This window comes from Narcine bancroftii, chromosome 4 (genome assembly GCF_036971445.1).
Source record: "Narcine bancroftii isolate sNarBan1 chromosome 4, sNarBan1.hap1, whole genome shotgun sequence".
In the NCBI taxonomy this organism is placed as follows: domain Eukaryota; kingdom Metazoa; phylum Chordata; class Chondrichthyes; order Torpediniformes; family Narcinidae; genus Narcine; species Narcine bancroftii.
In genome coordinates, this window is record NC_091472.1 from 253,098,098 (window position 1) to 253,125,054 (window position 26,957).

At 41.8% G+C, this 26,957-nt stretch overlaps 1 protein-coding gene and 1 long non-coding RNA gene across 2 annotated transcripts in view; one reads left to right on the forward strand and one right to left on the reverse strand.

Annotated features, from left to right (window-relative positions):
* The window catches only part of zc3h15 (zinc finger CCCH-type containing 15), a 34,923-nt gene extending 12,353 nt beyond the window's left edge, over positions 1-22,570 (reverse strand). The window contains exons 1-3 of the mRNA XM_069934773.1: positions 22,351-22,570; positions 5,177-5,278; positions 1,095-1,203 (exon numbers count right to left, since the gene is read on the reverse strand). Coding sequence (XP_069790874.1) covers positions 1,095-1,203; positions 5,177-5,278; positions 22,351-22,422 — 283 coding nt within the window. The 5' untranslated portion in view covers positions 22,423-22,570. The remainder of the gene's footprint in view (positions 1-1,094; positions 1,204-5,176; positions 5,279-22,350) is intronic.
* Positions 22,170-23,921, forward strand: LOC138761870 (uncharacterized). The gene is made up of 2 exons (XR_011356553.1): positions 22,170-22,767; positions 23,705-23,921. It is a non-coding gene; the product is annotated as an uncharacterized lncRNA (long non-coding RNA).
* The last annotated feature ends 3,036 nt before the right edge of the window (positions 23,922-26,957 follow it).

A 26,957-nucleotide genomic window follows, 5' to 3' on the forward strand; every position in this document is an offset into this window, starting at 1 on the left:
CAAAGAGCAGTGAAATCTTTGGAATTATTTACCCAAGAGCTTTGTAGAGTCTCAGTTGCTGAGTATAGATTAATAGAACTCTGGATCTAAAAGAAATTTAAGGTTAGGAAAATCGCATGAAGACGTAAAAAAAAAAAAAATCAGTGAAAATCTTATTCACAGAGCAGACACAACAGGGTGAAAGCTTGCTCCTTGTTTCATTTACTGCATTATGTTACAACATTTAGATAGTTTCCAAAATTCTCAGCATTCTCACAAACATACAGTATATGTTGGTGTTGAGAAGTTAGGATTGGGTGCTGCTGTGAATGTGGCAATGGAGGTAGATGGGGCAGGGGGTGGCAGTGATACGAAATTGGATGTCAATGCAGCCAATGTATTTAAAGGCACCAGCTGATTTCTGAAATACATCTCTCTCCTACCAAAGTCTCTGCAGGTCTATGAAGAACGGAAGAATCAATGAGACTGATATGTTGGACTATTCCTGCTGGCCCAACGTCTTGCGATGCTGTATTGTAGATGCTACTGAAATAGGAGAACAAAATATAATATGGGAGACAGACAGTGAAAGATAGTATCATAATTGGGAAAGAAATAGACCAAATCTAAAATGAGAAAGGGATGTTAAAAAAACTGATGAGTAGATCTACAGACATGAAAGACATGATGCACAAGATCTGGTGTCATACAGGTTGGAGAACTCTGGATATTTTCTTTTACATAGTATGATTTTAAAGGAAATGTTTAGGCATAAATTATATTCTGTATGTTTGGAGACAATGTGGATAATTAGAAATTAGAACATCACTTCTCCCGGTTATTTCTTGTCTATTTCCACAAGTTGCTTTGAGGTTGCAGAATAGACAAGCCCTATCTAGCAAGTAAATGATTTATTGTATCAATGTCAGCTACAGTGCATCATTTGAGCAAAACCAATATTTAGCCATGACTATTTGTAGCCAACATTTTAGTAAAATGCTGTTAAAGTAAAGGAAAGAATAATTGTAAGGAAAACAATATTTTAAGTACTGGCAGAGATGATTATATCATAATTTAAGTAAAATTTCAGAAATGACAACTGGATTAAAAGATACCTTTACTGATCTTCTGAGCAACTACAACTGGCTTGAAAAGTTCATTAAGCTCTTGGAGTTCTTTCTTTTTATCTTCCTTCTTAGATTTCCTTTCATCACCAAAAGGTATCTAAAGAACATAAATACACTATAAATAAGGAAGATAGACACTTGAAAGTCTCATCAGGGCACCAAAAGCATATACATTTAAAATTCACACCCGTGGTTCAATAAAAGCCAAGGGGGATAAGATAGTAGTTACGGGGGAGGAGGGGAGAATAGATAGTAGTTATGGGGGGGGGGGGGTGAAGAATAGATAGTAGTTAGAGATAATTTTATACTTAACAGTCTGGAGGAGGAAAGGGAGTAGAAAGGCAGAGCAGGGTTCTTCGGGTGGGAGTCCTCTGAAGAACAAGTATGCCACTTTAGCTGGTGTTGAGGTGGTCGATGTCCATGGTATACCGAGGCAAGAGAGAGAACAGCCAGATGTCGTGGTCATGACATGGGGAGGAAGGCTATGGAGGTCATGCAGGGCAAGTTGAGGGAGCTTGGTTAAAGGACAGGTCCTCCAGGATAGCAATCACAGGATTGCTTCCAGTGCCACGTGCAGGTGAGGCAAGAATTAGAAAGATAGTGCAGCTAAACATGAACAGGAGGGAGGGCTTTAGATTTGTAGATAATTGGGTAATATTCCAGGGAAGGTGGAAACTGTTCTGGTGGGATGGTTTACATCTTAACTGGAAAGGGACAAATATTCTTGCAGGTAGGTTTGCTAGTGCGGCTCTGGTGGGCTTAAACTAGTTGTGAAGGGGAAGGGAAACCAGAGTGATAGAAGTCAGAGAAGTTGTATGCAGCATTAGAGCAAGAGGATATTTTCTTAAATGTATTTACTTCAATGCTAGGAGCAATGTGAGAAAAGTAGATGAGTTTAGAGAATGGATAGATACTTGAAATTATGATGTGGTAGCCATTAGTGAAACATGACTGCAGTGGGGGGGTGATTGGAAACTAAACATACCAGGATTTTATTGTTTCAGGTATGATAAAAGAGGGAAGAGGGGGTAGGTGTTGCATTGCTTGTTAGAGAATTACAGCAGTGCTCTAGAGAAGCACAATGGGTGGAATTGAGGAGTGAGAAAGAAATGGTAACATTTATGAGGGTGTATTATAGACCACCTAATATGAAGAGAGAACTGCAAGAACAAATTTGTAAGGAAATAGCAGATATCTGTAGTAAGCATCAGGTTGTGATTGTGGGATATTTTAACTTTCTGAACATTGACTGAGACACCCGTACTGTTAATGGGCTGGATGGCTTGAAGTTTTCTACATCGATATATAGAAGTATCAACTAGAGAAGGGGTAGTGTTGAATTTGCTATTAGGAAATGAGATAGGTCAGGAGATAGAGGTGTGTGTTGGGGAGCACTTTGAGTCCAGTGATCAGAATACTATTGGTTTCAAAATAATTATGGAGAAAGAAAGGTCTGGACCCAGGGTTGAGATTTTTGATTGAAAAAAGGCTAATTTTGAGGAGATGAGAACGGATTTGGAAGGTGTGGACTGGAATAAATTGCTTTATGAGAAGAATATAGAAGGAAAATGGAGTGTTTTCAAAGGTGAAACTTTAAGGGTACAGAGATGGTTTATTCCTGTTAGGATGAAAGGAAAAATTAAAAGTTTTAGGGAGCCTTGGTTTTTCAAGAGTTATTGAAAATATGGTTCAGAAAGAGAGAGGTGTACAAAAAGTATCGACTGCATATAAGTTAGAGGAATATAAAGAATGTAAAAAAATCTTGAGGACATTAGAAAGGCTAAGAGGAGATACGAGGTTGCTTTGTCAAGTAAGGTGAAAATAAATCCAAAGGGTTTCTACAGATATATTAGGAACAAAAGGATAGTGAGCGATAAAAATGGTCCCCTAGAGGAGGAGAGTGGAAGGTTATGCTTGGAGCCAAAGGAGACTGGGGAGATTTTGAAAACATTTTTTTATTCTAAAGGATATTGATCTGCGTAAAGTAAGGGAAATAAGTGGGAAAGTTATGGAAACGATGATGATTAAAGAGGAAGTTCTGGTGCTCTTAAGGAAAATAAAGGTGGACAAGTCTCTAGGTCCTGAAGGAAGTTAGTGTAGAAATAGTAGGGGCTTTGACAAAGATATTTAAAATGTCTTTTGTAATGGGAATGGTGTTGGAGGATTGGAGGGTAGCTCATGTAGTTACATTGTTTAAAAAAAGTTGCTAGGAGTAAAGCTAGTAATTATCGGCATGTAAGTTTAACATCAATGGTTGGCAACTTAATGGAAAGTATTCTTAGAGAAGATATACATAAATATTTGGATAGGCAGGGTTTGATTAGGAACAGTTAACATGGATTTTTGAGGGGAAGATCATGTTTGACAAACATTATCAAATTTTTTGAGGTTACTATGGAAGTTGATGAGGGTAAGGCAGTGGATGATGTATATATGGACTTTAGTAAGGCCTTTGATAAGGTTCCTCAGGGAAAGTTCAATCATTAGGTATTAAGATTGAAGCAGTGAAATAGATTCAACAATGGGTGAATGGAAGGTGCCAGAGAGTAGTAGTAGATAACTGCTTGTCAGATTGGAAGCAGGTGACTAGTGGTGTGCCTCAGGCTTCAGTATTGGGTCCATTACTGTTTGACATATACATTAATGATCTGGATGATGGGGTGGTAAATTGGATTAGCAAGTATGCAGATGATACTAAGATAGGTGGAGCTGTGGATAGTGAATAAGGGTTTCAAAGCTTGCAGAGTGATTTAGGCCAGTTAGAAGAGTGGGTTGAACGATGGCAGATGGAGTTTAATGCAGATAAATGTGAGGTGCTACATTTTGGTAGGGCTAATCAAAATAGGACATATATGGTGAATGAGCACTGAAGAGTGACGTAGAACAGAGGAAAATGGTACATAATTTGTTGAAAATGAAGTCACATGTCGATAAGGTAGTGAAAAAAGCTTATGGTATATAGGCCTTTATAAATCATTGCATTGAGTATAGGAACTGGGATGTTATGTTAAAATAGTACAAGGCATTAGTGAGGACAAATTTGGACTATTGTGTGCAGTTTTGGACACCGAAGTACAGGAAAGATGTCAACAATTTGGAGAGAGTTCAGAGAAGATTTACTAGAATGTTGCTGGGGTTACAGGATCTAAGTTATAGGTTAAATAAGTTAGGTCTTTATTCTTTGGAGCATAGAAGATTGAGAGAGGATTTGGTTGAAGTATTTAAAATTATTAGGGGCACAGATAGACATGGGGAGGCTTTTTTCCCTTGAAGGGGGAGATGCAAACAAGAGGACATGAGCTGAGAGCTGGGGGTAAAGTTTAGAGGAACCATAAGGGGAGACTCCTTTACTCAAAGAGTGGTGGGTATGTGGAATGAGCTTGTGGTGGAGGCGGAGATGATATTGGCATTTAAGGAGAAGATGGATATGTATATGGATGGGAGTGGAATGCAGGGTTATGGGTTGAGTGTAGTTCAGTGGGGTTAGGTGGAAGAAAGTGTTCAGCATGACTTGAAGGGCCAAATTGGCCTGTTTCTGTGCTGTGATTGTTATAGCTTTCAGATGGAAGTATGTATCGGTACTCATTCTAAAACAAATGTTTCTGAAACTTTTCATTTCAAATAATTATACTAGTTATTTTGTTTGTTTAATGGTTCTCATAAGAATCAGAATTGATTGTCATGAACAAGTCACAAAATTCATCGTTTTGCAGTAACATCACAATGCAAACATTCATAAACCACTTTACAAAAATAAATGAAAATCATGCACAAAAATTCAAAGTAAAGCAGTGTCTTTTGATCACTGATCATTCAGGAATCTGAAGGCAGCAGGGAAGAAGGCTCCTGTACCTTTTTCCCCAATGATAGGAGAGTGAAGAGGCCATGACCTGGGTAGTGAGGGTCCTCGAGGAGAGAGGATCTGAAAGCACTTCTCTAGACAATTTTTGAAATAAACAAGGGTTTTGTATTGGTTTCTTTGTGAATTGACTCATTCTACTTCAGTTTATTGGCTCCAGCCATAGCTCACCATGGAGAAACACAAACATCAGATGCAGAAGTCACTGTACCTGTTTTCCACCTGCTTGCCCATGTTTGACTTGATTTGTGACGGTTTTAATGAACTTCTGCTGTTTTGCTCCTTTCTTGTTCTTCAGACCAAAAGTCTTATCCTACAATAAATCAAAAAGACAATATTTGAAGTGGATGCATTTCAGGCAATAACCTGCCATGCCTTTGCTCTTGATGGGTGTTAAACCATGCAGTTCAGTGTCTCCTACTCACAGCTTGCTGAGCTGATGACAGCAGACGGTACTATGGTTTGAGCTCTCCATCAAAAGGCAATGAGGTGTGATAGCATAGCCTTGTAGCTACACATTAAGGGAAGCTTATACAAAGTACAATTTCTGATTTTTGAAGGAAATATAGTCAGTCACTCCATTGTTTTACCACAAGAACAGTTTTGCATGAGGAACTGCATCGATTATCAGGAACTGCAAGCTTATGATCAGTTTAGAGTAGCCATTCTCAACCTTTCACAAGATAAAGCAACAGAAGTAAGTCACTCAGCCCATTGAGTCTATTCCACAACCCCACCCCAAGCTAAATCATTCTCACATCTAGTTCCAAATTCTGGCCTTTACCCACATCCCTTGATACCCTGACTAATTAGATACCTATCAATCTACTCCCCCAAATGATCAGGACACCACAGCGGTATGTAGCAACAAATTCCACAAATTCACGACTATCCCCTCCCACCCCCCAGGACTCTGCTCAATGTTTATGGGAAAAGTCTTTATCATTGCGACATAAAGAACACTGGTTGGCCAGCTGAGTCTATCCAGCATTGCATTTTTACTTCAATTGTGGTGTCTGCAGACTTTAATGTTTGTTCAAAGTTTATGTGGCCCCTTCCCTGTGAAGCAGTTATGTTTTGGTTTCTTCCATAATTTTTCTCCTACTGCTCACATCAAAAAAAACCCCAAAAATTTGTTATGCAATATGCAAAGAAAACAAGGCCTTTACTGTTCAGAATAGCTGCTTTAGAGTATATTTTCCCTGTGAGTGGTCCTTGAGTAGATGAAAAAGCAATGATCTTTTCTTCACAGTAGTTTAAAAAGGGGGCTCATCTAATAAGATAGGCAACAAAAACTGCAAAATATACTTGGATTTTACCCACACCAATGAACAATGGCACACACACCTTGAAGAAACATCAAATATAAAAAATATAAAACCAGTTTAAGAAATACATCTCCTTCCTGGGTGAGAATTCCACAGGTTCATCACAATATGGCTGAAGAAAGTTTTCGTAATCTCTGTCCTAAATGGCACATGCATGCCCTGTGGCTGATTGGTTGTTCTGGACTCTCAATCCATTAGGAACATCTTCCTCACATTTAGTGTATCTAGTTCTATTGGTATGACATTGAGAAGGAATTGTATTAAGCCCATTCTTCCAAACTACAGTAAATATTGAGCCAATTAGCTCAACTTCTTACAGACTCATCTTGCCATTCAGGAATCAGTTGTGAACTTTTGTTGAACGCTCTCTGACAAACATCATTCCTTAAGACAAGAATCTTATAGCATGGAAACAGGTCTTTTGGCCCAACTTGTCCGCACAGACCAAACTGTCTCTAATTTACTCCCATATCTCTCTGAACCCAAGTGATCCACATAACTGTCTAAAAACATTGCCATTCTATCCACCTCCATCAATTCATTCAGCAGCTAATTCCACATACCTACTACACTTTGTTAGGTGGGGGGGGGGGGTGGGGGAGTGGGTGGCAAGAAAAGTTTCCCCTCAAGTCCTTTTTAAACCCTGACCCCCTGCAAAGACATCTATTTATATCAATGCCCCATATCCCTTATTTCATATACCTCCAAGGTCACCCACCCCTAACCACCCTACAGCCCAGAGAAATGCTCCAGCTTATCCCTAGAGCTCAAGTACTCCAGTCTTAGTTACATCCTCATGATTTTTATTGCACCTTTTCTAGCTTGATGGCATCTTCCCCATTGCTGGGTGAGCAGAACTTCACACAATCCATGAATATCTTTCAGTTATAAAATCACATCCTAACTACTAATTGCCGACTGATGAAGGCAAGCACACCAAATGCCTTCCTTGCCATCCCCACTACCCGTGTTCGACTTTCAATGAACCATGCACCTATATGTCCTTTTCTACAAAATTTTCCGGGGCCTACCATTTACTGTTCAAGCCCTGCCCTAGCTTAACTTACAAAATGCAACAACTTGCACTGCCCAAGTTAAATTTCACCTGCCATTTCTTGACACACTTCTCCATTTGATCTAAATCCTATTGTAATCTCAGCTATTCTTCTTTACTGTCCATATCACTAATTTTGGTGTCACGAACATACTAACAATACTAACTGCAAATTAAGTTGTTAATATAAATTACATTCAGTAGAGACCCAGCATGGATTCCTGCTGCACACCATTGGTCTTTGCCTCCAGTCTGAATAATAACCCTAAATTCATTGCACTTGATAAGGTTCTACAAGATACACTGCTCTGGAAGGTTAGATCCCATGGGATCCAAGGAAAGCTAGCTGAATGGATAGAAAATTAGCTTCATAAAAAAGTAGGGGGTGATGCTGGAAAATTGTTTTACTGACTGGAGGCCCGTGCCAGGTAGCAGACCTCAGAGAGATCAGCGCTGGTCCCCATTGCAGTATGTCATCTATACAAGTTTTTAAATGATAGTACACAGCATGTTTAGCAAGTTTGCAAATGACACTAAAGAGATTGATATTGTAGATAGTGAAGTAGACAAAACAGTTGTGAAAAATTGTAGCAGGATTCCAATAGGTTGAGCAGATGGGCAGACAAATGGATAATGGAATTTAATACAGAGAAATGTGAGGCATTGCATTTGGAAACTAACACATGTAGGAGTCACAAAGTGAATAATAAGGATCTGGTGTGTTGTTGAGCAAAGAGATCTAGTACCGTTTACAAACCAGATAACCACCTCTCCTCCATTATATGGGTGTGCATGCTATATGAGAATATTTCACACATTGAAAGGACACACAATTTAATGGGAACATAATTACGGCAATGAAAGTTCATGCCAATTTATAGTGGCCGTGGGAAATTTTGATTTTGGGAATATCCTCGGCCTGAGTGCCATGGTATTCCAAGAAACAAGCTATTCCAGCTAGGGCACTGCACTTTATCAATGTTAATTGCCCAGATGTGTCTGCTGAGGGAGGAGATTAACATATCAAGTGCATCTGATCTGAGACATTAGGATGTTTTTGCCCTATGTCATCAATTTAATCCTTATATCAAATCAAACCATAAAATTCTCAATTGCACACTATTTTTTAAACAAGATAGGCTTTGAAGAAAGGCTTTTTATATCATCAATATAATGGGTGATTGAGACCTCTGGGGGAAGTTGATTGGGTGTTAATTGCTTGAGATTAACTGTGACAGTGGGAGTATGGAATAATCAGAATATAGAATGCTACACTGCGCTATACAAAAATATCTTAATTTATGATTGTGTGCGTTATATGCGTGATACATTATATGTCTGAAATATGGTACATAATGCCTTAGAAGTGGCATCACAGGTTGATAGGTTTGTCAAAAAGCCTTTGGGACATTAGCCTGTAGAGTACCAAGTGCAGAGGTTGGGAGGTCATATTGCAGTTGTACAGGATGTTGGTAAGGCCTCATCTGGTTTGTGTTCAGTTTTGATCGTGAGACAGGAAAGATGTTGTTAAACTGAAGTAGGTGCAAGGAAAATTTACAAGGTTGCCAGGACAATACAGCTCAAGCTGAAGTGAGAGGCAGGATGAAGGGGTGATCTCAGAGGTATACAAAATCATGTGGGGTGAGTGCAGTTTTTTTTTTGTTGCCCAGAATTGGAAAATCAGTTACCAGAAGACATAGGTTTAAGGTGAGGGGGGGGGGGGGGGGGGAAGAGAAAAGATTTAAGAGGAATCCGATGGAACAATCTGCCAGAGGAGGCTGAGACAGGTACTATTACAATGTTTAAGAAATATTTGGACAGATAGATAGGTGGGGCTTGTGCAGGTGGTACACTTTGGGTAAGTTGGGCTGGAGGGCTTGTTTGCACCTTCTAATTCCAAACATAAAGCCAATCCTGTATCCAAATGGCCATCTTACCCTGGATCATATTCAATCACATCTTCCAGACCTGCTAATAAAGGATTTGCTAAAGTCTACATAGATGATATTTATTGTACTTCCTTCATTAATCCTCTTGGTCAACTTTTCAAAAGAACTTAAATTTGTGAGACAATTTCCCATGAACACAGCCATGCTGATCAAACCTTGCCTTTTAAAATGCTTCCAAGTCCAATATCTCACCCACTGCTAAAGATGAGGCAATCATCTTTGCCAGGGACCCTGCCTAGTTTCTTACAATGTCCTTGGATATGGACTTGATCAGCTCCCTGTTACTTGTTCACATTTACATGCTTTTGGATCTCCAGGACCTTCCATTTTGTAAGACATCACTTTTCACAAAAGCCCATCAGCCTGAAGTAATGGGCTACATTATGTTGGCAAGTTTACAAGTTCAAATTTTCAAACCTGCTCACAATCTTACAGCAAATTAGATCCTGCTGCTAGACATGGAGTCCAGCCATGAACTTGATAGTATTTATTGATATTTTACCTGATACATTCAATTGCACCACAGTGCTTTTTTAAAAAAAAATGGCTTATTTAAAAATGTGACCATACATGCAATTACAAAATTAAAAATTATAAGTAGAAATGCAAATCCAGTGTTTACTCCATGATGGTTATGCCCCAAACCCCACCCAAGAATAAAACCCAAAGAGTAGATATAAAAAAGCATGAAAAGGAGAAAAAGAAAGCAGAATGAATTGTTGAAATATGCCACACACTCCATGGATCATAGATTGATGTTCTATTTAATTTTCTTTGGAGAAGATCCATGCAGGTAATTTAAAGATTTACATTTGAAAATTGTAAATATAGACACCAAACTTGTAAAAATGTTGTATTTATTTCTCAAGTTATAGGTAATTTTCTCAAGAGAATACACTATGTTTTTCTGCATTCCAACGTGCCATACCTAGATGTGAATCTGACTTCCATGCAACTGCAATACATTTTCTAGCCACTGCCAATGCAATTTTAAAAAAAAATCTATTTGATATTTAGATAGTTTCAATTTAGGACTTGTTCCTGTAATATTACCCAGTATCGTGGAAATTTAATTCCTGTAAACTGCTCTAAGAAATATCTTAAATCAACCAAGAACACACAATGCTCTGGGGATTGTCCACAAAAATCGTAATCTTGCTCTCTGTACAAGCAGAGAACAACCTAACATTTACATTGTATTAGGTATTATAAGTAATCTTGCAATGATTTTAAGCATAGATACGTGCTGCCAGACACCCTGTGTGGACAGTGGCCCCAACTCAACAAAATCTGGAGCATTTACTCAGATTTCCTCTCAGCAATAAATGCTTGATCTGAGTAACTTCAACATGCAATGCTTTAAAAAGGACACCAGGTCAAGTACACAAAAGATGCAATTCATCAATCATGTATACAAGTTGCTTAATACTCTCATAAAATCATTAAGTGGGTTGAACTGTGCAATTTAGTGGATAATCTGGCAGTGTGAAATGGGCAGGGTGGGTAAAAGTCAATTAGGCTCTGACACTTGGAAGGGGGTTTGCCAGAGCCCTGGTGAGTTGACGAAGATTTAAATTGATACCTGGTAGACTGCAACGTGAACAGGGAACTGACTTTACCATGTACCTTTAGTGACGTCAGTGCCTGCATGCGTCAGTCTGGTCGTTTTAATATCAGAGCAGTTATATTTTAACCACGTACTTATGCTTAAAATCATCACAAGATACCTAATACAATGTAAATGTTAGGTTGTCTTTCTTTACCTAGAATGATTATAGAACTTCCATTCATGCTCAGTCCAATGTCCTCTCAGTTCCCAAGTTTAAACAGTCTGAAGCCCACTGCAGTAGATTTTCCCATTGTCTTTTATACATTGTGCGCTTTCCCCCCCATGCTCTTTTATACATTGTGTGCTAATGTACTTTTTACCCCCGCTACCATTTCACTACCCTGCAAGTACATAATACATCATTCAGATGTCAATCACTGGAGCTTGGGCCCCCATGAGATTAGAGATATCCACATGACCCATGTGAATGGCTTACCGGTACAGCAACCTGGGTTGTTTAATTGGCTTTTTGGAGGGTTGGCAGTGTAAAAGGGGTTAGTGGGATCTCTTTCCACAGAGGGTCTTGAAAACAATGTGCCACTTTGATAATGTTAACGGATTCCTATTTTTACCAACATTACAGAGGCTTGTTGAAAGAAAGGAACCAAAACTCTTGCAACCATAGCATCATACAGATAATATTCAAATCCCAAATTTAAATTTATTTTCAGAGTACATAAATTACATCACACACAACCCTGAGATCCTTTTTCCTGAGGGTGAGACAGAATTACCACTTACTGGTAGTGCAAATAACAGTACTCAAGATGTGTGTGTGTGTGTATATATATATATAAAATACACACACACACACACACACACACACACACACACACACACACACACACACACACACACACACACACACACACGTATAACTGCAAAAGTAAAAGTCCTTATATGAGTCTCTGAGTTTGTGGTTTAGGAGTCTGATGGTGGAGGAGTAGCAGCAGTTCCTGAACCTGATGATGCAAATTTTGTCGTGCTTATAACTCTTTCCTGACGGAAGTAGCCAGCAGCGTTCCCTGCAGATGTTCTCAATGGTAGGAAGGGTTTTGCCTGTGATGTCCTGGACTGCATCACTACATTTTGCCAGGCTTTCCGCTCATGGGTATTGGTGTCCCCATACCAGACTGTGATGCAACCATTCTGCATACTTTCCACCACACATCTATAGAAATTTACTAGGGTTTTTGACATCACACCAAACCTCCACAAGCTCCTGAGGAAGAAGAGATGGTGACGTAGTTTCTTCACAATGCCATTAGTGTGTTGGGTTCATGAAAGATCCTGAGATAGTGACTCTCTGCTCACCCTCTCCACCTCGGATCTCCTAATGATCACTGGATCGTACACCTCTTGCTTTCCCTTCTGGAAGTCAATAATCAGCTCCTTGGTTTTGGTGACATGATGTGCAATGTGCACAGACAGCAGTGGAGATCAGAAATAATCCCAGGTTATTGGAGCAGTGGAACAGCTGCACAACCTGTAATGGCACTATGCCGTCCAGTGCCACTAGATTTTTTTTGAAAACTAACAGATAGGAACAGAATGAAGCCATGTACAAACAGCTCAAGTGGAAATAAAATTGCTGGAAGAATTCAGCAGGTCAGTCATCATCCACGGTTAGAACCTCTCATCAAGAGTAAAAATAAAAATCAGTATGATTACCTATCAGAGGTGATAAGAATAACGATCAGGAGTTGGAGGTAGATAAACAGGTAAAGGGAGAAACCATGGGGGGGGAAGGAGTTAAAAGTTGGAGAGAGAAAAACAATAGAGTAGGTATACAGTGGAATGAACATGTCACTGTAGGAATGGTTGGAGCGTTAAAATAAGAAGCTCAAGTTTAGACCAACAGTGTAGACACTTGTAAAAACCATTACCCAATCTACACTTGATCTCACAGAGAGGCTATACTGAGAATATCTCGTAGCTATTTATGTTGTGGAAGTGAACTTCAAATCCCTCAGAATGAACTTCCCATGATTTTCTATTCTCATTGATCTGAAACTTGATTCTTTTTTAAAAAACTCTTCTTGGCAATTATTTTGTTGGTGGTGGGTTGAGAACACGTTCGTACCTTATTGCATCACATTTGACTCATGGGCCTGCATGTATTTTTCATCATATTCAAACTATATATTCCAATTTTCTGAAAGCCAAAACATGGAACTTTAAGGGATTCTATTTAAAGACCCATTAATCTAAGGTTCATTTAAATAGATGTTTTATTGAGCAATGTACAACAGGAAGGCTGCAAATTCAATATATCACAAGTAACAGTTACAAACAAGTACAGGTACATAAACCTTTATTGGAAATTCTGAAAACCGAACTTTTTTCCTTCCACAGATGTCGTCTGCACACCAAAGCTTGTTTATGGTGCCAAACGTGACCTGATGTGACGCACCCCTGTCCAGCTCTGTGTCTCAGTGCTCCTACCAGTCAGACATGCTTCTGCTGCTCATGGACTTTGAGGACTGCAAATATTTTAAAAAATGAGCTGCAGAGACCCCTATGGGTAACAGAGAAGCAGAAAAGGAAGCAACTGTCATTATCAATAGCGCAAAAAGTAGAGTTATCACAGAAGCTTGATTGTGAATAGATATGGCATCTGACTGAAGAACTGACTGGGAACAACCACTATATATATGACTTAAAGAAGCAGAAAGTTGAAGTTTTACAGTGACAGTGATGACCAGAAACTAACGAAAACTAGGAAAATATTGCATAGGGCAGAACTTGACTGCTTGCTAATTGAGCAGGTTTGACAACGAAGTGAACATATACCACTAACTGGTTTGAAGAGACTTCGACAGAAACCTTGTTAATGAAACAGATGACACTGGAAGAAGTCTTTAATAAGACTCCAACCTGAAGATGATGATCACCATATTTTCAGGTGTTTAACTTAGTTTGAGCCAATTTATGTTTGAAGTTTTACTTAAAAAGGACATTAGTTATTTTATGGTCTATCTTTATCTCATTTTATTTACCACCCCTCCCCACTGTCCAGCGCTGCCGCAAACCACCCACCCCACCCCAGTCTCCCCGAGAAAACCTCAGCCTTGATAAAGATGAATCTTGACTGAGCAGACAATTCGTGAGAGCAATAGTGTCATGCAGTGGCAGAGAACAGGAGTCATAGGTAAGACCAAAAATTAAATACGAGTTTCCCCTCTGCCCTCTCGATGACGACACAAGTTATGAATATTGTCCTAATTGGCCAGACTTGCAGGATGACAGAGAAGCAGCCAGGGAGGGTAGAAATCATGTTCCATTTCTAAGGGTGTGATTACCTGTCCCCAGTAGAGAGGGAAGAGGGGAGTGGAGAAAACCACCAATGCCCATGAACTGCAGGAATGACCGAAACTATGAGAGAAACTATTATGGCCCACCTCTTAACTGCCCCAAAAATACCCGCTTTAAATGTGGGGGAGAGGACACTGGGGCAAGGATTCCCCCACCAGGGATGCCAATGATGATGCCCAGGCCGTTTACCTCTCAGGACCCCTTCCAACAGTGACTAGCGCAGATTCCACCTCACTCTCTCCATGTTCCCCTTAGTGGCAAAGGGAGAACACGAGCCGATCATGATAATGAAGGTAGAGAATCCCAATTTTGATTGATACTGGGCAACTCTCTCAACCCTAGATCAGGAACTTGTGGAACAATATGGGTTCCCTGTATCCAACCAGTCTTCCTGTCTGGACTAGAGGGACACACCCCTTGAATATAGAACATGGAAAAATGATATACTGTTTACCCTTCTCCATCACCTATAGTCTGCAATGTAACATGGCTGGATGGAGACTTCCTCTTGGGAATAGGACTGGAAATTGTACAAAGGAGTTTACGTTAACGAACACGTCAAGGTCAGAATGAAATGGCCGTCAGTGGTGGTCAGTTGACTTCACGCCATCATTCACCTTTCTTGACATCCCCAACCTCCATGTTCCATTCTGCTACGATCAGTCAGGAATAGATAGAAATGAAGAGGATCATTTTACGTGCTTTGAGGGGTGCCAGGTTGAAGTCTCAATCCATGGAATGGTTAAAGGACCCCCTGGAATGGCAATGGTAGTAGAGGAACCAGAAGATCTATGGCAGCAATTGAGCTTAGACTACCCCCTCTCCCCACCCCATGCAACCTTAGAAGTAAATGAGGCCCATGAGGCTAAGAAGCTGTGGTTCCTCACACAGATCCTGATGACACAAGCTGATTTAACTTCTTGGAACCCCCAGACTTTACTGCAAGGGAGTTGAATTATGGCCCCACGTAGTAATAGTTTGAAGAACTGCCACCCGACGGAGTGCCTGCAACTGGTGAAATTACTGAACAACTATGGTCCGCCTCACCTTACGAGGTAGGAAAGACAAATTGGGGTGGCTTTGAAGCCTTCGGTACAGTTACCATCTATACCCTAATATCCTCTGAAGCCAGAGTCAAAGAAAGGAATTTGGCCACTGGTTCAGTCCCTGTTGGCCCGGGGATTTTAGTTCCTTGCCAACCACCTTGTAACATGCCTATATTCCCCATCCCCAGCATGGAAGGACCGATTGGCATGTTAGTACAAGACTTATGTGCCATAAAGGATATGCACCCATGTACTCGATTGTCCTCTCTGCCACAATATTAAGTCTGATATTGGCAAACACAGTTGTCTCTACAGTGGTAGATTTGCAACATGCCTTCCTCACAGTCCAATTGCATCTGGACAGTCAATATCTTTTTACATTTACTTACATGGACCAGGTTACCACAGGGTTTTGTGCATTTGCTTACCTTATTTTCCTGAATCTTGTAACAACAGCCGGGGGAATTGACTTTCCCTAGCGGATCCACCTTACTCTAATATGTTGTCGACTTGCTGGTGGCAATTTCGTCAGAATTACCCTGAGTCTCACAGATAGGAAATTGATGCCATCTCACCTGGAGCCAATTGCAAGGTTCAAATGTCCACAGTCCCCAAAACAAATGCATGGATTTTTTTTGGTGTATATAGGCATAGAGGAAGGTATGAATGAGGTACACAAACCTGTCTGAAAGGGGTGACCCAAAGGCCCGTGGCACCATCAGTGGCACACCCCTGTCATTTCCATTTGGAATGCTGCTTGGCAGAGATATCCATCTGCATCTGTATTACCTCACCTATGTCAGGCAAAGTCAGTCGATTTACCATCTAATATGTATCCCCCAGGAAAACGAGAAGGTGGCATCTTCCAGTTGTGTCATCCACAAAGGCATTCCCGAGGATGACAGGATCAGTACTGTTAGTTTAGGTGTCATAATTAATGACAACCAGGGAATGGAATGGCCTGCAGATGGTTCTGCACAACAACAGAATTTATATTAAAAAAAGTCTCTGAGGATGCCAGGTACACTCTGTGACGCCATGATACCCCAAAATCGTGCGTCACCCTAAAGGAATATTGGGAATCGGTGTAAATGTTCAGACACTGATCATACATGAGAATGCAAACGTGTTAATGTAAATAATTCTGCTTGTTGGGCAGAAGTGGGTGTCTAAAAGGCCGCTGCCTCAATGGCTTTGGAGCCATCTTTAGCGAGGGCGTACCCAAATCTCTTCTGTCCAAATTCATCCACATAGGCAGATCTGCCTACAAACCAAGTTTCTGCTGCCACCAGAGAGGTGTCCTGTAAATCTGTCCTTGCTTCTGTAAGCAGTCTGTTCCTCTGGAGACAACAGCCCCATTTCCACTGGCACCTTGTTCCAGGAATTAACTGGGACAGGGTCCAGTGGAAAAGGAAAACAATGAGCGCGCCAGCATTAAATGACATCAAATCACGCTGAGGATTGATGGCCTCTACCCCAACTCATAACCCTGGCATCAGCTTATGCCAGGGTGCTGATTAAACCAGTGGAAAAAGGACAACTTCATTCATTCAATTCAAAGGTAGACTCTCTGATCCCCAGGAATGAGTGTGTGCAGTGGAAAAACAGTGTCCCAGTTAAAACAGCACCAACAGCTTCCTATCCCGGGACAATGCATAGCCAATTAACTGGAATGCCAGTGAAAAAGGGGGTAATCATGGTCGGAGCTGACTTGTTCAGTCAGAGGATGGATTAGGAAAGCTGACAGGTTGATTGTAGTTCAATGTTGGAAAGTCAAATAGGGGCTGGATAGAAGTGAAATCTTGTAGCCTGGGTAAAGTGGCGTGTCTGTTCGATGTCAGCAGGGTAGCAATAGAGTGCTGAGTGCAGACCTGAACTGGATGGTGAAGAGTAGTCTTCACTGAAAATTATGCCACCACCTGGAGCATTCATTTGTTTTGGGGTCTATATGATACATGCTGGTAAGGAGGGAATGTTAAAAATGGCCAAATACGATCTCATCAAAAATTTTGTCAAGAAACTCAAACAGGTATCAGAATGTAATATCCAGGAAAGGCATTGTAATGCCCAAAGGGAGTAACGCACATGCCAGATTGACTTTATCGAGCTACCTAGAGTCCACTGTTATATAGTTTAGTAATAATAGATCCACGCTGCTGAAGATCCAGCTGCGCTGGGTGGGTCACGTCTCCAGAATGGAGGACCACCGCCTTCCCAAGATTGTGTTATATGGCGAGCTCTCCACTGGCCACCGTGACAGAGGTGCACCAAAGAAAAGGTACAAGGACTGCCTAAATAAATCTCTTGGTGCCTGCCACATTGACCATCGCCAGTGGGCTGATATCGCCTCAAACCGTGCATCTTGGCGCCTCACAGTTTGGCGGGCAGCAACCTCCTTTGAAGACGACCACAGAGCCCACCTCACTGACAAAAGGCAAAGGAGGAAAAACCCAACACCCAACCCCAACCAACCAATTTTCCCATGCAACCGCTGCAACCATGTCTGCCTGTCCCGCATCGGACTTGTCAGCCACAAACGAGCCTGCAGCTGACGTGGACATTTACCCCCTCCATAAATCTTCGTCCGCGAAGCCAAGCCAAAGAAAGGAAAGAAAAATAGATCTTTTCAGCAGATGGATAGAAACTGTACCCACAGTAAATGCTACAGCAGAAACAACAGTTGAGATAATACTGCAACAGCTAATCCTTAATTTGGATTACCAGTTACCATAAATTCAGATAATGGGCCGTATTTTATAGCTAAAACAAACGAGGAAATGTCAACTTTTTGGAAAAAGGCTGCAATTTCACATTGTCCATTACCCACTAGTGGCAAGGGTGGCAGAATGAGCCAATGGAACTTTGAAAACAAAGCTTGCTAAACTGACTGAGGAAACAAGATTAAATTGGGTAAAAATTTTGCCGTTGGCAATCTTTGAAATGAGGACAACTCACTCAGCTATAGGACTAACAACAGTAGAGGTAATTATATAACCATCCCTTGCACACCCCATGGGGGGCAAATAAAATACATGGAGGTTGGTTTTGATTTACATATCCTGAGTAAGAGTATGATTGAGTTCATACAGAAATTGACTGATATCTTGTCAGCCTTACATTTGCAGGTTGTGGAGGTGCAGAAAGCGGCCCCTGAAGTCTAGGGCGAAAACTACATTCAGCCAGGAGACTATGTGCTGATACAGAATTGGGAACATAAGAAACTACACCTGGGGTGGAATGGACCGGACCAAGTTTTGCTTACTTCATCTGCGGCAGTCAAAGTTGAAGGACAACCTCAGTGGATACATCGGATAGATTGTAAAAAGAGCAGCCTCTGAGGAAGACAACATGGCACAGCATAAAAAGGATCCTCCCGAGTTGCAAAAATGGACAATAATAACTTTTTTGGGGAAATCTAAGAGTCTATTTTGGATTTCCTGGTAATGAGAAAATTAATAAGAGGAAGCATCAGGTTATAAGCTTAAATGTGAATGGCATTTTATTACCTATTTATGCATATCTCTGATGTATGTTGAAACTCTATGTCCTGCTGATGGATCAATACCCATATACCAACCGCCAGTGGTCAGGGGATTCCCACGGTGGCAATACCCTTTAATTTTATAGAATATCTAGCATGGATATGTCATTTTAATTTGACATCAGAAATGAAGGTCACAGGCTACTTGACAGATTGTAGGACCACAGGAAATCTGTTCTGGGGTTGGCATAAGCCTCAGTACAACCTGTCCACACAGCTCTCATTTATCACACTGAATAAGTTTACCAATCTATTTTTGTAAAGGAGATAAAAACATTACAGATACTGATCATTACACCAGGACTAGAGGCCAGTTTGGATGTCTCTTTAATAACACCCAGAACACTACTTACTGGTCTGATGGGTAAAAAGAATATCCATGGCTACCATACTATTGGAAGGGGTGTTATTATTTAGTCTATTTCACACCAGCCATACAACATTTTGAGAATATCACTGATCTTCTCTTGGTATGGGACAGAGTGAAGAGAGCCATTTGTGAGACTGAAGTTCTTTATGATTCTCTTTCCCAACTTTATGGAAATTGATTAACATGGTCAGCATCCTAGAAAAGCTTGCCAATGAAACTGCCATTATTCAGAAAAATACAGACCCAGATTTGTCAACTTACAGGTGAAGTAGTGCCCATACGAACAGTGGCCTTAAAGAATCGTTTGGCTTTAGACTTAGTTGTTGCAGAAAAAGGAGGGACCTGAACAGAAGTGGGGCAAGAAAATTGTACATACATCCCCAATGCTTTAAAAATATCACTCACTTAGCGGCCCATATTAAAAACAAGATACATGAAGTACAAACCATAGGGAGACAATTATCTTCCACAAGGACCATCTTGATGGCCCTTTAAGGGATGATGGATAACTTTTATCCAAGGATTGTGAGTCCTAGCAATTATCCAACTAGTAGTGCTACTCTTGCAATTCTTTTGAATGATCAGAATCAGAATTTATTGTCATAAACAAGTCATGAAATTTAGTGTTTTGCAGCAGAATCACAGTACCAACATTCATATAAACCACCCTTACTATATATATATATATATTTTTAAATAGTGCATGAAAAGGCAGGCAGTATCTTTGGTTCATTGATCATTCAGGAATTTGATGGCAGCGAGGAAGAAGCTGTCCTTGTGCCACTGATGCTCATCTTTAGTTTCTTGTAACCTTTTCCCATGGTAGCAGAGCGAAGAGGGCATGGCCTGGGTAGTGGAGTTCTTTGACTATTGAGGCTGTTTTATTAAGACACCTCCTCTTGTAGATGTCCTTGAAGGAGTGAAGACTGGTGCCTGTGATGTCACAGGCCAAGTTAACAACCCTCTGGAGTATTTTCTTGTCCTGAAGAGTTGGCACCACCATACCAGGCAGTGATGCACCAGCCAGAATTCTCTCCATGGTCACCTGTAGAAGTTTGAGCATCTTTGGTGACATACCGAATCTCAAGCCCCTCACAAAGTATAGCCACTGGCGAGCCTTCTTCGTGATTACATTGAAATGGAGGTTCCAGGACTGACCTTCGGAGATGTTGACACACAGGAATTTGAAGTTCTTGACCCTCTCCACTACTGAGCCCTCAATGAGGACTGGGTCACGTTCCCCTGACTTCTTCCTGAAGTCCACAATCAACTCCTTGGTTTTGTTAACATTGAGCGCGATTATTGACATGACACCACTCAATAGCTGATCTATCTATCTCCCATACGCATCCTCATTACCATTTGTGATTCTGTCGACAACCGTGGTGTCAATGAGAAATTTGTAGATAGCGTCAGAATTGTGCCTGACCACACAGTCATGGGTGTATAATGACTAGAGCAGTGGGCTAAGCACTCTTCCTTGAGGTGTTCCTGTGTTGATCCACTTGTGCCTTGGGATTACTGAGGAGGGAATATGAAGGAATGCCAAACAAGGTCAAACATTAAGGGAAGGCACCTCAGCTCTATTTATAGACTTATAAAGATTTGCTAACCTTGCAGTTCAAGATTCACAATTAGACAATAGACGAGCAGTTTCATAAGTACAAGATTGTTTGATATGTCTGAAAACAAAACAAGATATGGCTCAAATAGACAAATATAAACTGACCAAAGTCGAGTAAGATTAACCTATCTGAAGTTAATTAAGTTGCAAATCTAGAGAAACTACAAGGATATATATTAATGAAAAGCAGGAACAATCAACTGCAATAAATCTGTACAAATAACTTGTGAAACTACAAGACTATTATACAAGTACCCAAATGCTCTACGAATTGAGTGAGGCTCAGTGCAGGGAATGAGTGCCACTGTCTACTCATTCTTTGTATCCCTTATTTCCGCGAGCATTATCAAGGCTGAATATGCTTAACTGATTTGGGTGTATTTTGATGTTTGTTTTATTACAGCGCAAGCTGACTTCCGCAGAATAACACCCAATTTTCTGTTTGGGCACTCTAAAGATGGCATTAACATTTACTTTTCTGGTTTCTGCTAACCTGCTCTCCATCCCCTCAGCACACCATCCCCTTCCTCCTCTATTCACCAAGCTATCCATCCTCCCCTTGTTTAATGCTGTGCCCTTCCTCCCTTCTCCACAGGTTGAATATCTGAAATGATCCAAAATCCAAAATTTTTTGTCCATGCTCCTATAAGGTAATACGTAATAGAACTCAGAAATCCCCATCAGAGAACAGGACATAGCGGATGCAAGTAGCACATTACAGACTGAAGATGTATATGTAAATATTTGTATTGTAATGTGATTGCAAGTATTGCTTCTTTTAAAAAATGGTGTTCCAAAATCAGAAATCCTAAACACTTCTGGTCCCGGGCATTTCAGATAAGGGGTATTCATCCTATACCTCTTGTCTTTTGGGACCATGTTCCTTTTTATTTGGAAGCCTGTCAACGTTTTTCAATAGCTCGAAACGTTGGTTAAGTATCTTTTATCTTTGCTACATAAAGGACATAAATTTCTCCAACATTGTGCTTTCACATCCCCCCCCCCCCCCTCCTCCAGCATTTTTACTTGTTCCCAAATCCATCATTATTTCTAACTCATGACACTTCTTCCAAATTTAGGCGAGAAGTTCAATACGGTGTCTCCACTGGCAAAAATAAGCAAGCTGGGGACAGGACATCAAGAAAGGGACAAGTGTCAACACACGCCCATTCAATGGAGGTAAAAGAAAGCCAAATGCACTTGCCAACTTGTGTGATACTAGCCCGTGTTAGGAATCCGAATGAGCACGAAGGCAGAAGCCGCAAGGGAGAACGCCAGGGTTGGAAGAGCGTGGCGTTTGGGAGGAGCGAACGACATGCTCCTCCGTCCATTCCCGACCGCATGGCCTGGGGGCGGCTGCGAAGGGAATCAGTGCTGCCTTTGTTCCCCCAACGCGGGACACCTCCACTCCGGGCACGCAGCCTCAGGGCAGGAGGCCATGTTAAGGCGCGACCCCGCCCGCTTGCGCGCCCACGCTCGCTTTCTGGATTTGGACCCGGCTTCTGGGCCGAATTTGCTCGGCTGATAACCTTCTTTCCGCCCCGCTCACCTCGATAATCTTCTCCTTCTTCTTCTGCTCGATCTTCTTGCTGGGCTGGCTGGACGACTTCTTGGGGGGCATGTCACTTTGTGTGCCGCTGACTCGCTCGCTCCGTCGTCGTCGTCAAACTCGACGATTCACTTGCTCTCAACCCAACCAGGCCGTTACCGCCGTCGCGCCGTCTTCTGGGTAATACCGGCTCGCGTGGACGCCCTGGCAACGACAATGGGAGGGGAGGTGCCTGCGGTCGAGCAGCGTGCGGTCGGACCAAGTGTGGCGCAGGCGCACTGCGCTGCTCGGGTGGCAGGAAAGGAAGGAGGTGCTGAGCCGGTCTCGCAGCGTCCACAGGAGGTTAAGCACAGGAGGTTAAGATGGATTACCGACGTTTCGGGCCTAAACCCGAGTCAAGATGTCAGCATAAAGCAGGCAGGAGTTTCAGTCAAGACTGTGAGAGAAAGGTGGATGAATGGGAGGGGGAGGAGTCCAGACCAACGAGCAGAAGATGTCCACGAAAGTCTGCAGGCACCGTGATTGAAGTTAAAACACCAATGCTGGAGAAACTCAGCTGGGCAAATTTTGCAGACAGATTGCTCAGCGAAGCAATCTCCCTGTTTGGAGAGAAGGCCTCAACAGGAGCATTGGATGGAGTAAAACGACTCCTGCAGATTCACAAGTGAAGTGTTGCTTCACTTCAGTCTGGTTGGGGCCCCTAATTGATATTGGCTCTGTGAAAGGAGAGCAAGGCAGAACTGAAGGAAATGGGGCAGTGAGTTTAATGGAAACTGGAAATGTTGATGTCAATGCCATCCAGTTGGAGGGTGCTCAGATGGAAGATGGGGTGGTCAGAAAGGGAATTTTTACCTTTCCTCTTCATATCCAATTAACACATTTTGTTTGTTGGTCTGGACTCCTCCCCTCCCTTTCTTCCACCTTTTACTCTGTCTTTATTGCAATGGTGCTCAACCTTTTTCTCTTCTCATCTTTTCTCTCACATACCACTTTAAGTAATTGATATGCCATTGGTGCTATGTGATTAGTAAGGGATTGCTTATGGTGGTGTGTGAGTGGGAAAGGAAGGTTGAGAATCACTGGTCTAGATCCAATTGTTACTGAAATATTTTGCTTGAGAAAAATTGTCATTGGCCTATTTCCTTTGGAGTTACAAAACTGCGCACATAACGAGTCAGTTAGGTATGATTAAAACAGTGGTTTTCAAACTTTTTCTTTCCAGCCACATAGCACCTTAAGCAATCCATTACTAATCACAGAGCACTGATATGTGAGTAAAAAGAAAAAAAGGTTGAAAAATACTGGCTTACACTGAAGGGCTCAGGCCTGAAATGTTGGTAATATATCTTTACAGCCTATGGATGCTATAAGACCGGTTGAGTTCATCCAGCATCTGCAGTCTTCCATGTTTCACTCCAAGTGAGAATCTGCACAGCCAACTAAATAAAGCAAGCACTAAATGCAGAGTGAAATTAAAGAACAGGAAGAAAGTCCAGGGAATGAGGACAGATAAGCAAAGGCAGGATTTGCTCACACTGCAAAATGTGATTAAATTTTGGAGAATAAAATTATGAATTTGAGTTTTTTACGAAGCATTGACCAACCAGATTCTGGAGGGAAGGTCAATACTTGCAGTTTAACAAGTCCTTTGACAAGGTCCCTCATGGTAGGCTAGCCAGGAAAATCACATTGCATTGTATCCAGGATGAGCTGGCCAATTGGATACAGGATTGGCTTGAGGGTGGTAATAGAGAGTTGATATTCATATTTAAAACCTGTGACAAGTGCTGTGCCACAGGGATTAGTGCTGGGTCCACCATTGATTGTTATCTACAATAATTTGATTGACAATGTTGTTAACATGGAAGGTAAGTTGACGGATGCTCCCTGGCAGTTTTGTGGATAATGACGAAGATGAAGATTACAATAGGATCTACAGTAAAACCCCCGATTTCTGGCACCTATGGGGATTGGTAGATGACAGACAGCTGTATTTGCCAAATGCTTTAGATTGCATGTAGCGCGATTGGCAAAACTAACCATGAGGGGCATGAATTTTAAACTTACGTATTTTTTTACCTTATTTATTTTCTGCAATTCTTTTTCCTGTTCCTTGAGGCTTCCAGTTGCTTGAATATGGAGATTTTACTGTAGTTGAAAAGGGAAAGCGGGCCAAGGAATGGCAGATGGAATTTAAATTTTTTAATAAAAAAAAATATTTACAGCTCGGTAGATGCTGATTCTGGCAATTTAAACTCCTGCCACCTAATTACACTCAAATTAATCTCCAATCCCTCTTCATTTTGAAGTGGGGTGGGGGGGAAACTGGAGCACCTGAGGAAAATTCACACAGACATGGAGAGAATGTATAAATTCCTTGCAGACAGCATCAGATTTGATCCCTGGTCACTTGTGCTGCAACACCCTTGTGCTAATCATTCCACTAACCTGTGATACTTGGACAAGTGTGAGGTATTGCATTTTGGTAGGTTGAAGGAGGTGAGAGTTTGTATAGAGAATGGTAGAGATGTGGCATCGATAAGCTAAGTAATGTGGGTGAAGCCTCATGCTATTGCAAAGTCTCTGAATCTCTTGCTGGTGAACTGCCTGCCATTGTCTGTTAGCAGAGTGTAAGGCACCTCATGCACCGAGAAGTGTCGTTTCAGCTTGGTTATGACCACAGAGAAGGTCGCGTCGCACAGCAGGTCTATCTCAAACCAATTAGTGCCAAGTATTGTTGTTTCTGCTATTCGAAAATGTCTGTTGCCACAGTTGACCAGAGTAGGTCTGGTACGGGGTGGAGTTGCAGTGGCTCTTTCTGCTGGTGTGGCTTAGTGCTGTTGCACACCCCTTTGGTATATTTTTTCCATCATGCCTAGCCAGAAAACAATGTCCTTTGCCATGGGTTTTGTCACCTCTGAATTTGAGTGTCCTCTACAGGATTTTGATTTATGTGTTCTGCAGTGAGCTGGGCATTACTGCTCTTTGGCCCTTCGTCATGACCCCTTGGTCATTGAGTAGCTCCTTACGGAAGGGAAAGTCAGGTTGTACTACTGGTGACAGACAGTGCTGCTTGTTCATCCAGCCACCCTTGATGAAGGTGCCTAGGGTGTTTCGTACCATCTTCCACTGTTTTTTTTATTTCCTCCAGCCAGGCAAAGGATACGTGGATGACCGTCATAACATCAAAACTGTCTTCTTCGACCTGCTGGACCATGCATTTTTTGGGGGCACACGATAGCACGTCGGCTAAGTGCATCTTCTTAACGCACTTGGGCACCAGAGTGATGTTGTACTTCTGGAGTCTGAGCATCATTCACTGTAGTCTTTCTGGCACCACGTGTATTAGTTTGATCAGTATTATCACCAGGGATAGATAGGCGATCAGTTTCTATAGTAATCGGCCTACCACAGACATAGTCATTGAACTTAGAGGAGGCAAAAACAACTGCTAATAGTTGTTTTCAATTTGTGTGTACCTGGTTTCCATATCAGTGAGTGACCCTGAAGCATATTGCCACCGGTTTTCTGTCTTGCAGGCATGCTGCACCGAGGCTATACTGTGCAGTGTCGCAGGTCAACATCACTGGTCTTGGTACATTGTAGTAGGAGAGGACTGGTTGGCAAAACATGTCTCTTTAAAGTGCCAAAAGCATTCTGCTGCTGTTCGTGCCAGGTCCACTCTTCCTCTCCATGTGTCAGCTGCTTCAATGGGGGTGTCAGCTCACTCGAGTTGGGGATAAATAGTTTACCATGCTAAGGAATCTGCAGGGCTGCCACGTCCACGGGCATTAGCATTTTGCTAATGGCCCTTGTTTTGGAGGGCTCCACCTTTAGGCTTTTGCTGGTGAACACGTAGCCTATGTAGCTGACTTGGTTTAGGCAGAACCTGCACTTCCGAGGGTTGAGCCACAAGTTTACCTTATGTGCTCGGTTGAGCACCTTCTTTAAGTTTGCGTCATGTTTCTCTTGAGTTTTGCCACCTACCAATATATAATTGACTATGATGGCACAGGGGTACCTGGCAAAAATTTGCTTCATGGATCTCTGGAATACTTTGCTGGCTGAATTGATTCATTATGGCATCTACAGGAACCTGAACGTGGTTAGTAGCGATGAGTTACAGTCGAGTGCGACTTGCCAGAATGAGTTTTTCGCATCTAGGTCTGAGAATACTGTTGTGCCAGCCATCTGTACAGCAACTTCTTCTACGGTGCGTCTGGGGCAATGCGGTCTCTTCAGAGCTGAGTTGAGGTCTCACAGGTTTATGCAGATACGGATCTCCTGTCCGTCTTTCTTCTTGGTGGTCATCATGGAGGACACCAATTTGGTTGGATCCGAAACTGGTTTGATTATGCCCAAGTCCTGCATTCTGTTCAGCTCGCCCTTGACCTTGCCCTTCATCGCCACTAGTAAGCAGTGCACTGGATGAATCATGGTCTTCCCTCCGGGTCGAGCCGCATGGAGTATGTCATCGGCAGCCTCCCAAGCTTGTCTGTGGAAAGCTCACCGTATTCGGAAAAATATTTCTGTCATAGGTCTTCTTCAGAGGGGCTTATCTGGTGTTCCTCGATGCTGAACAAAACGAGTCTCATGTCCATGCATGT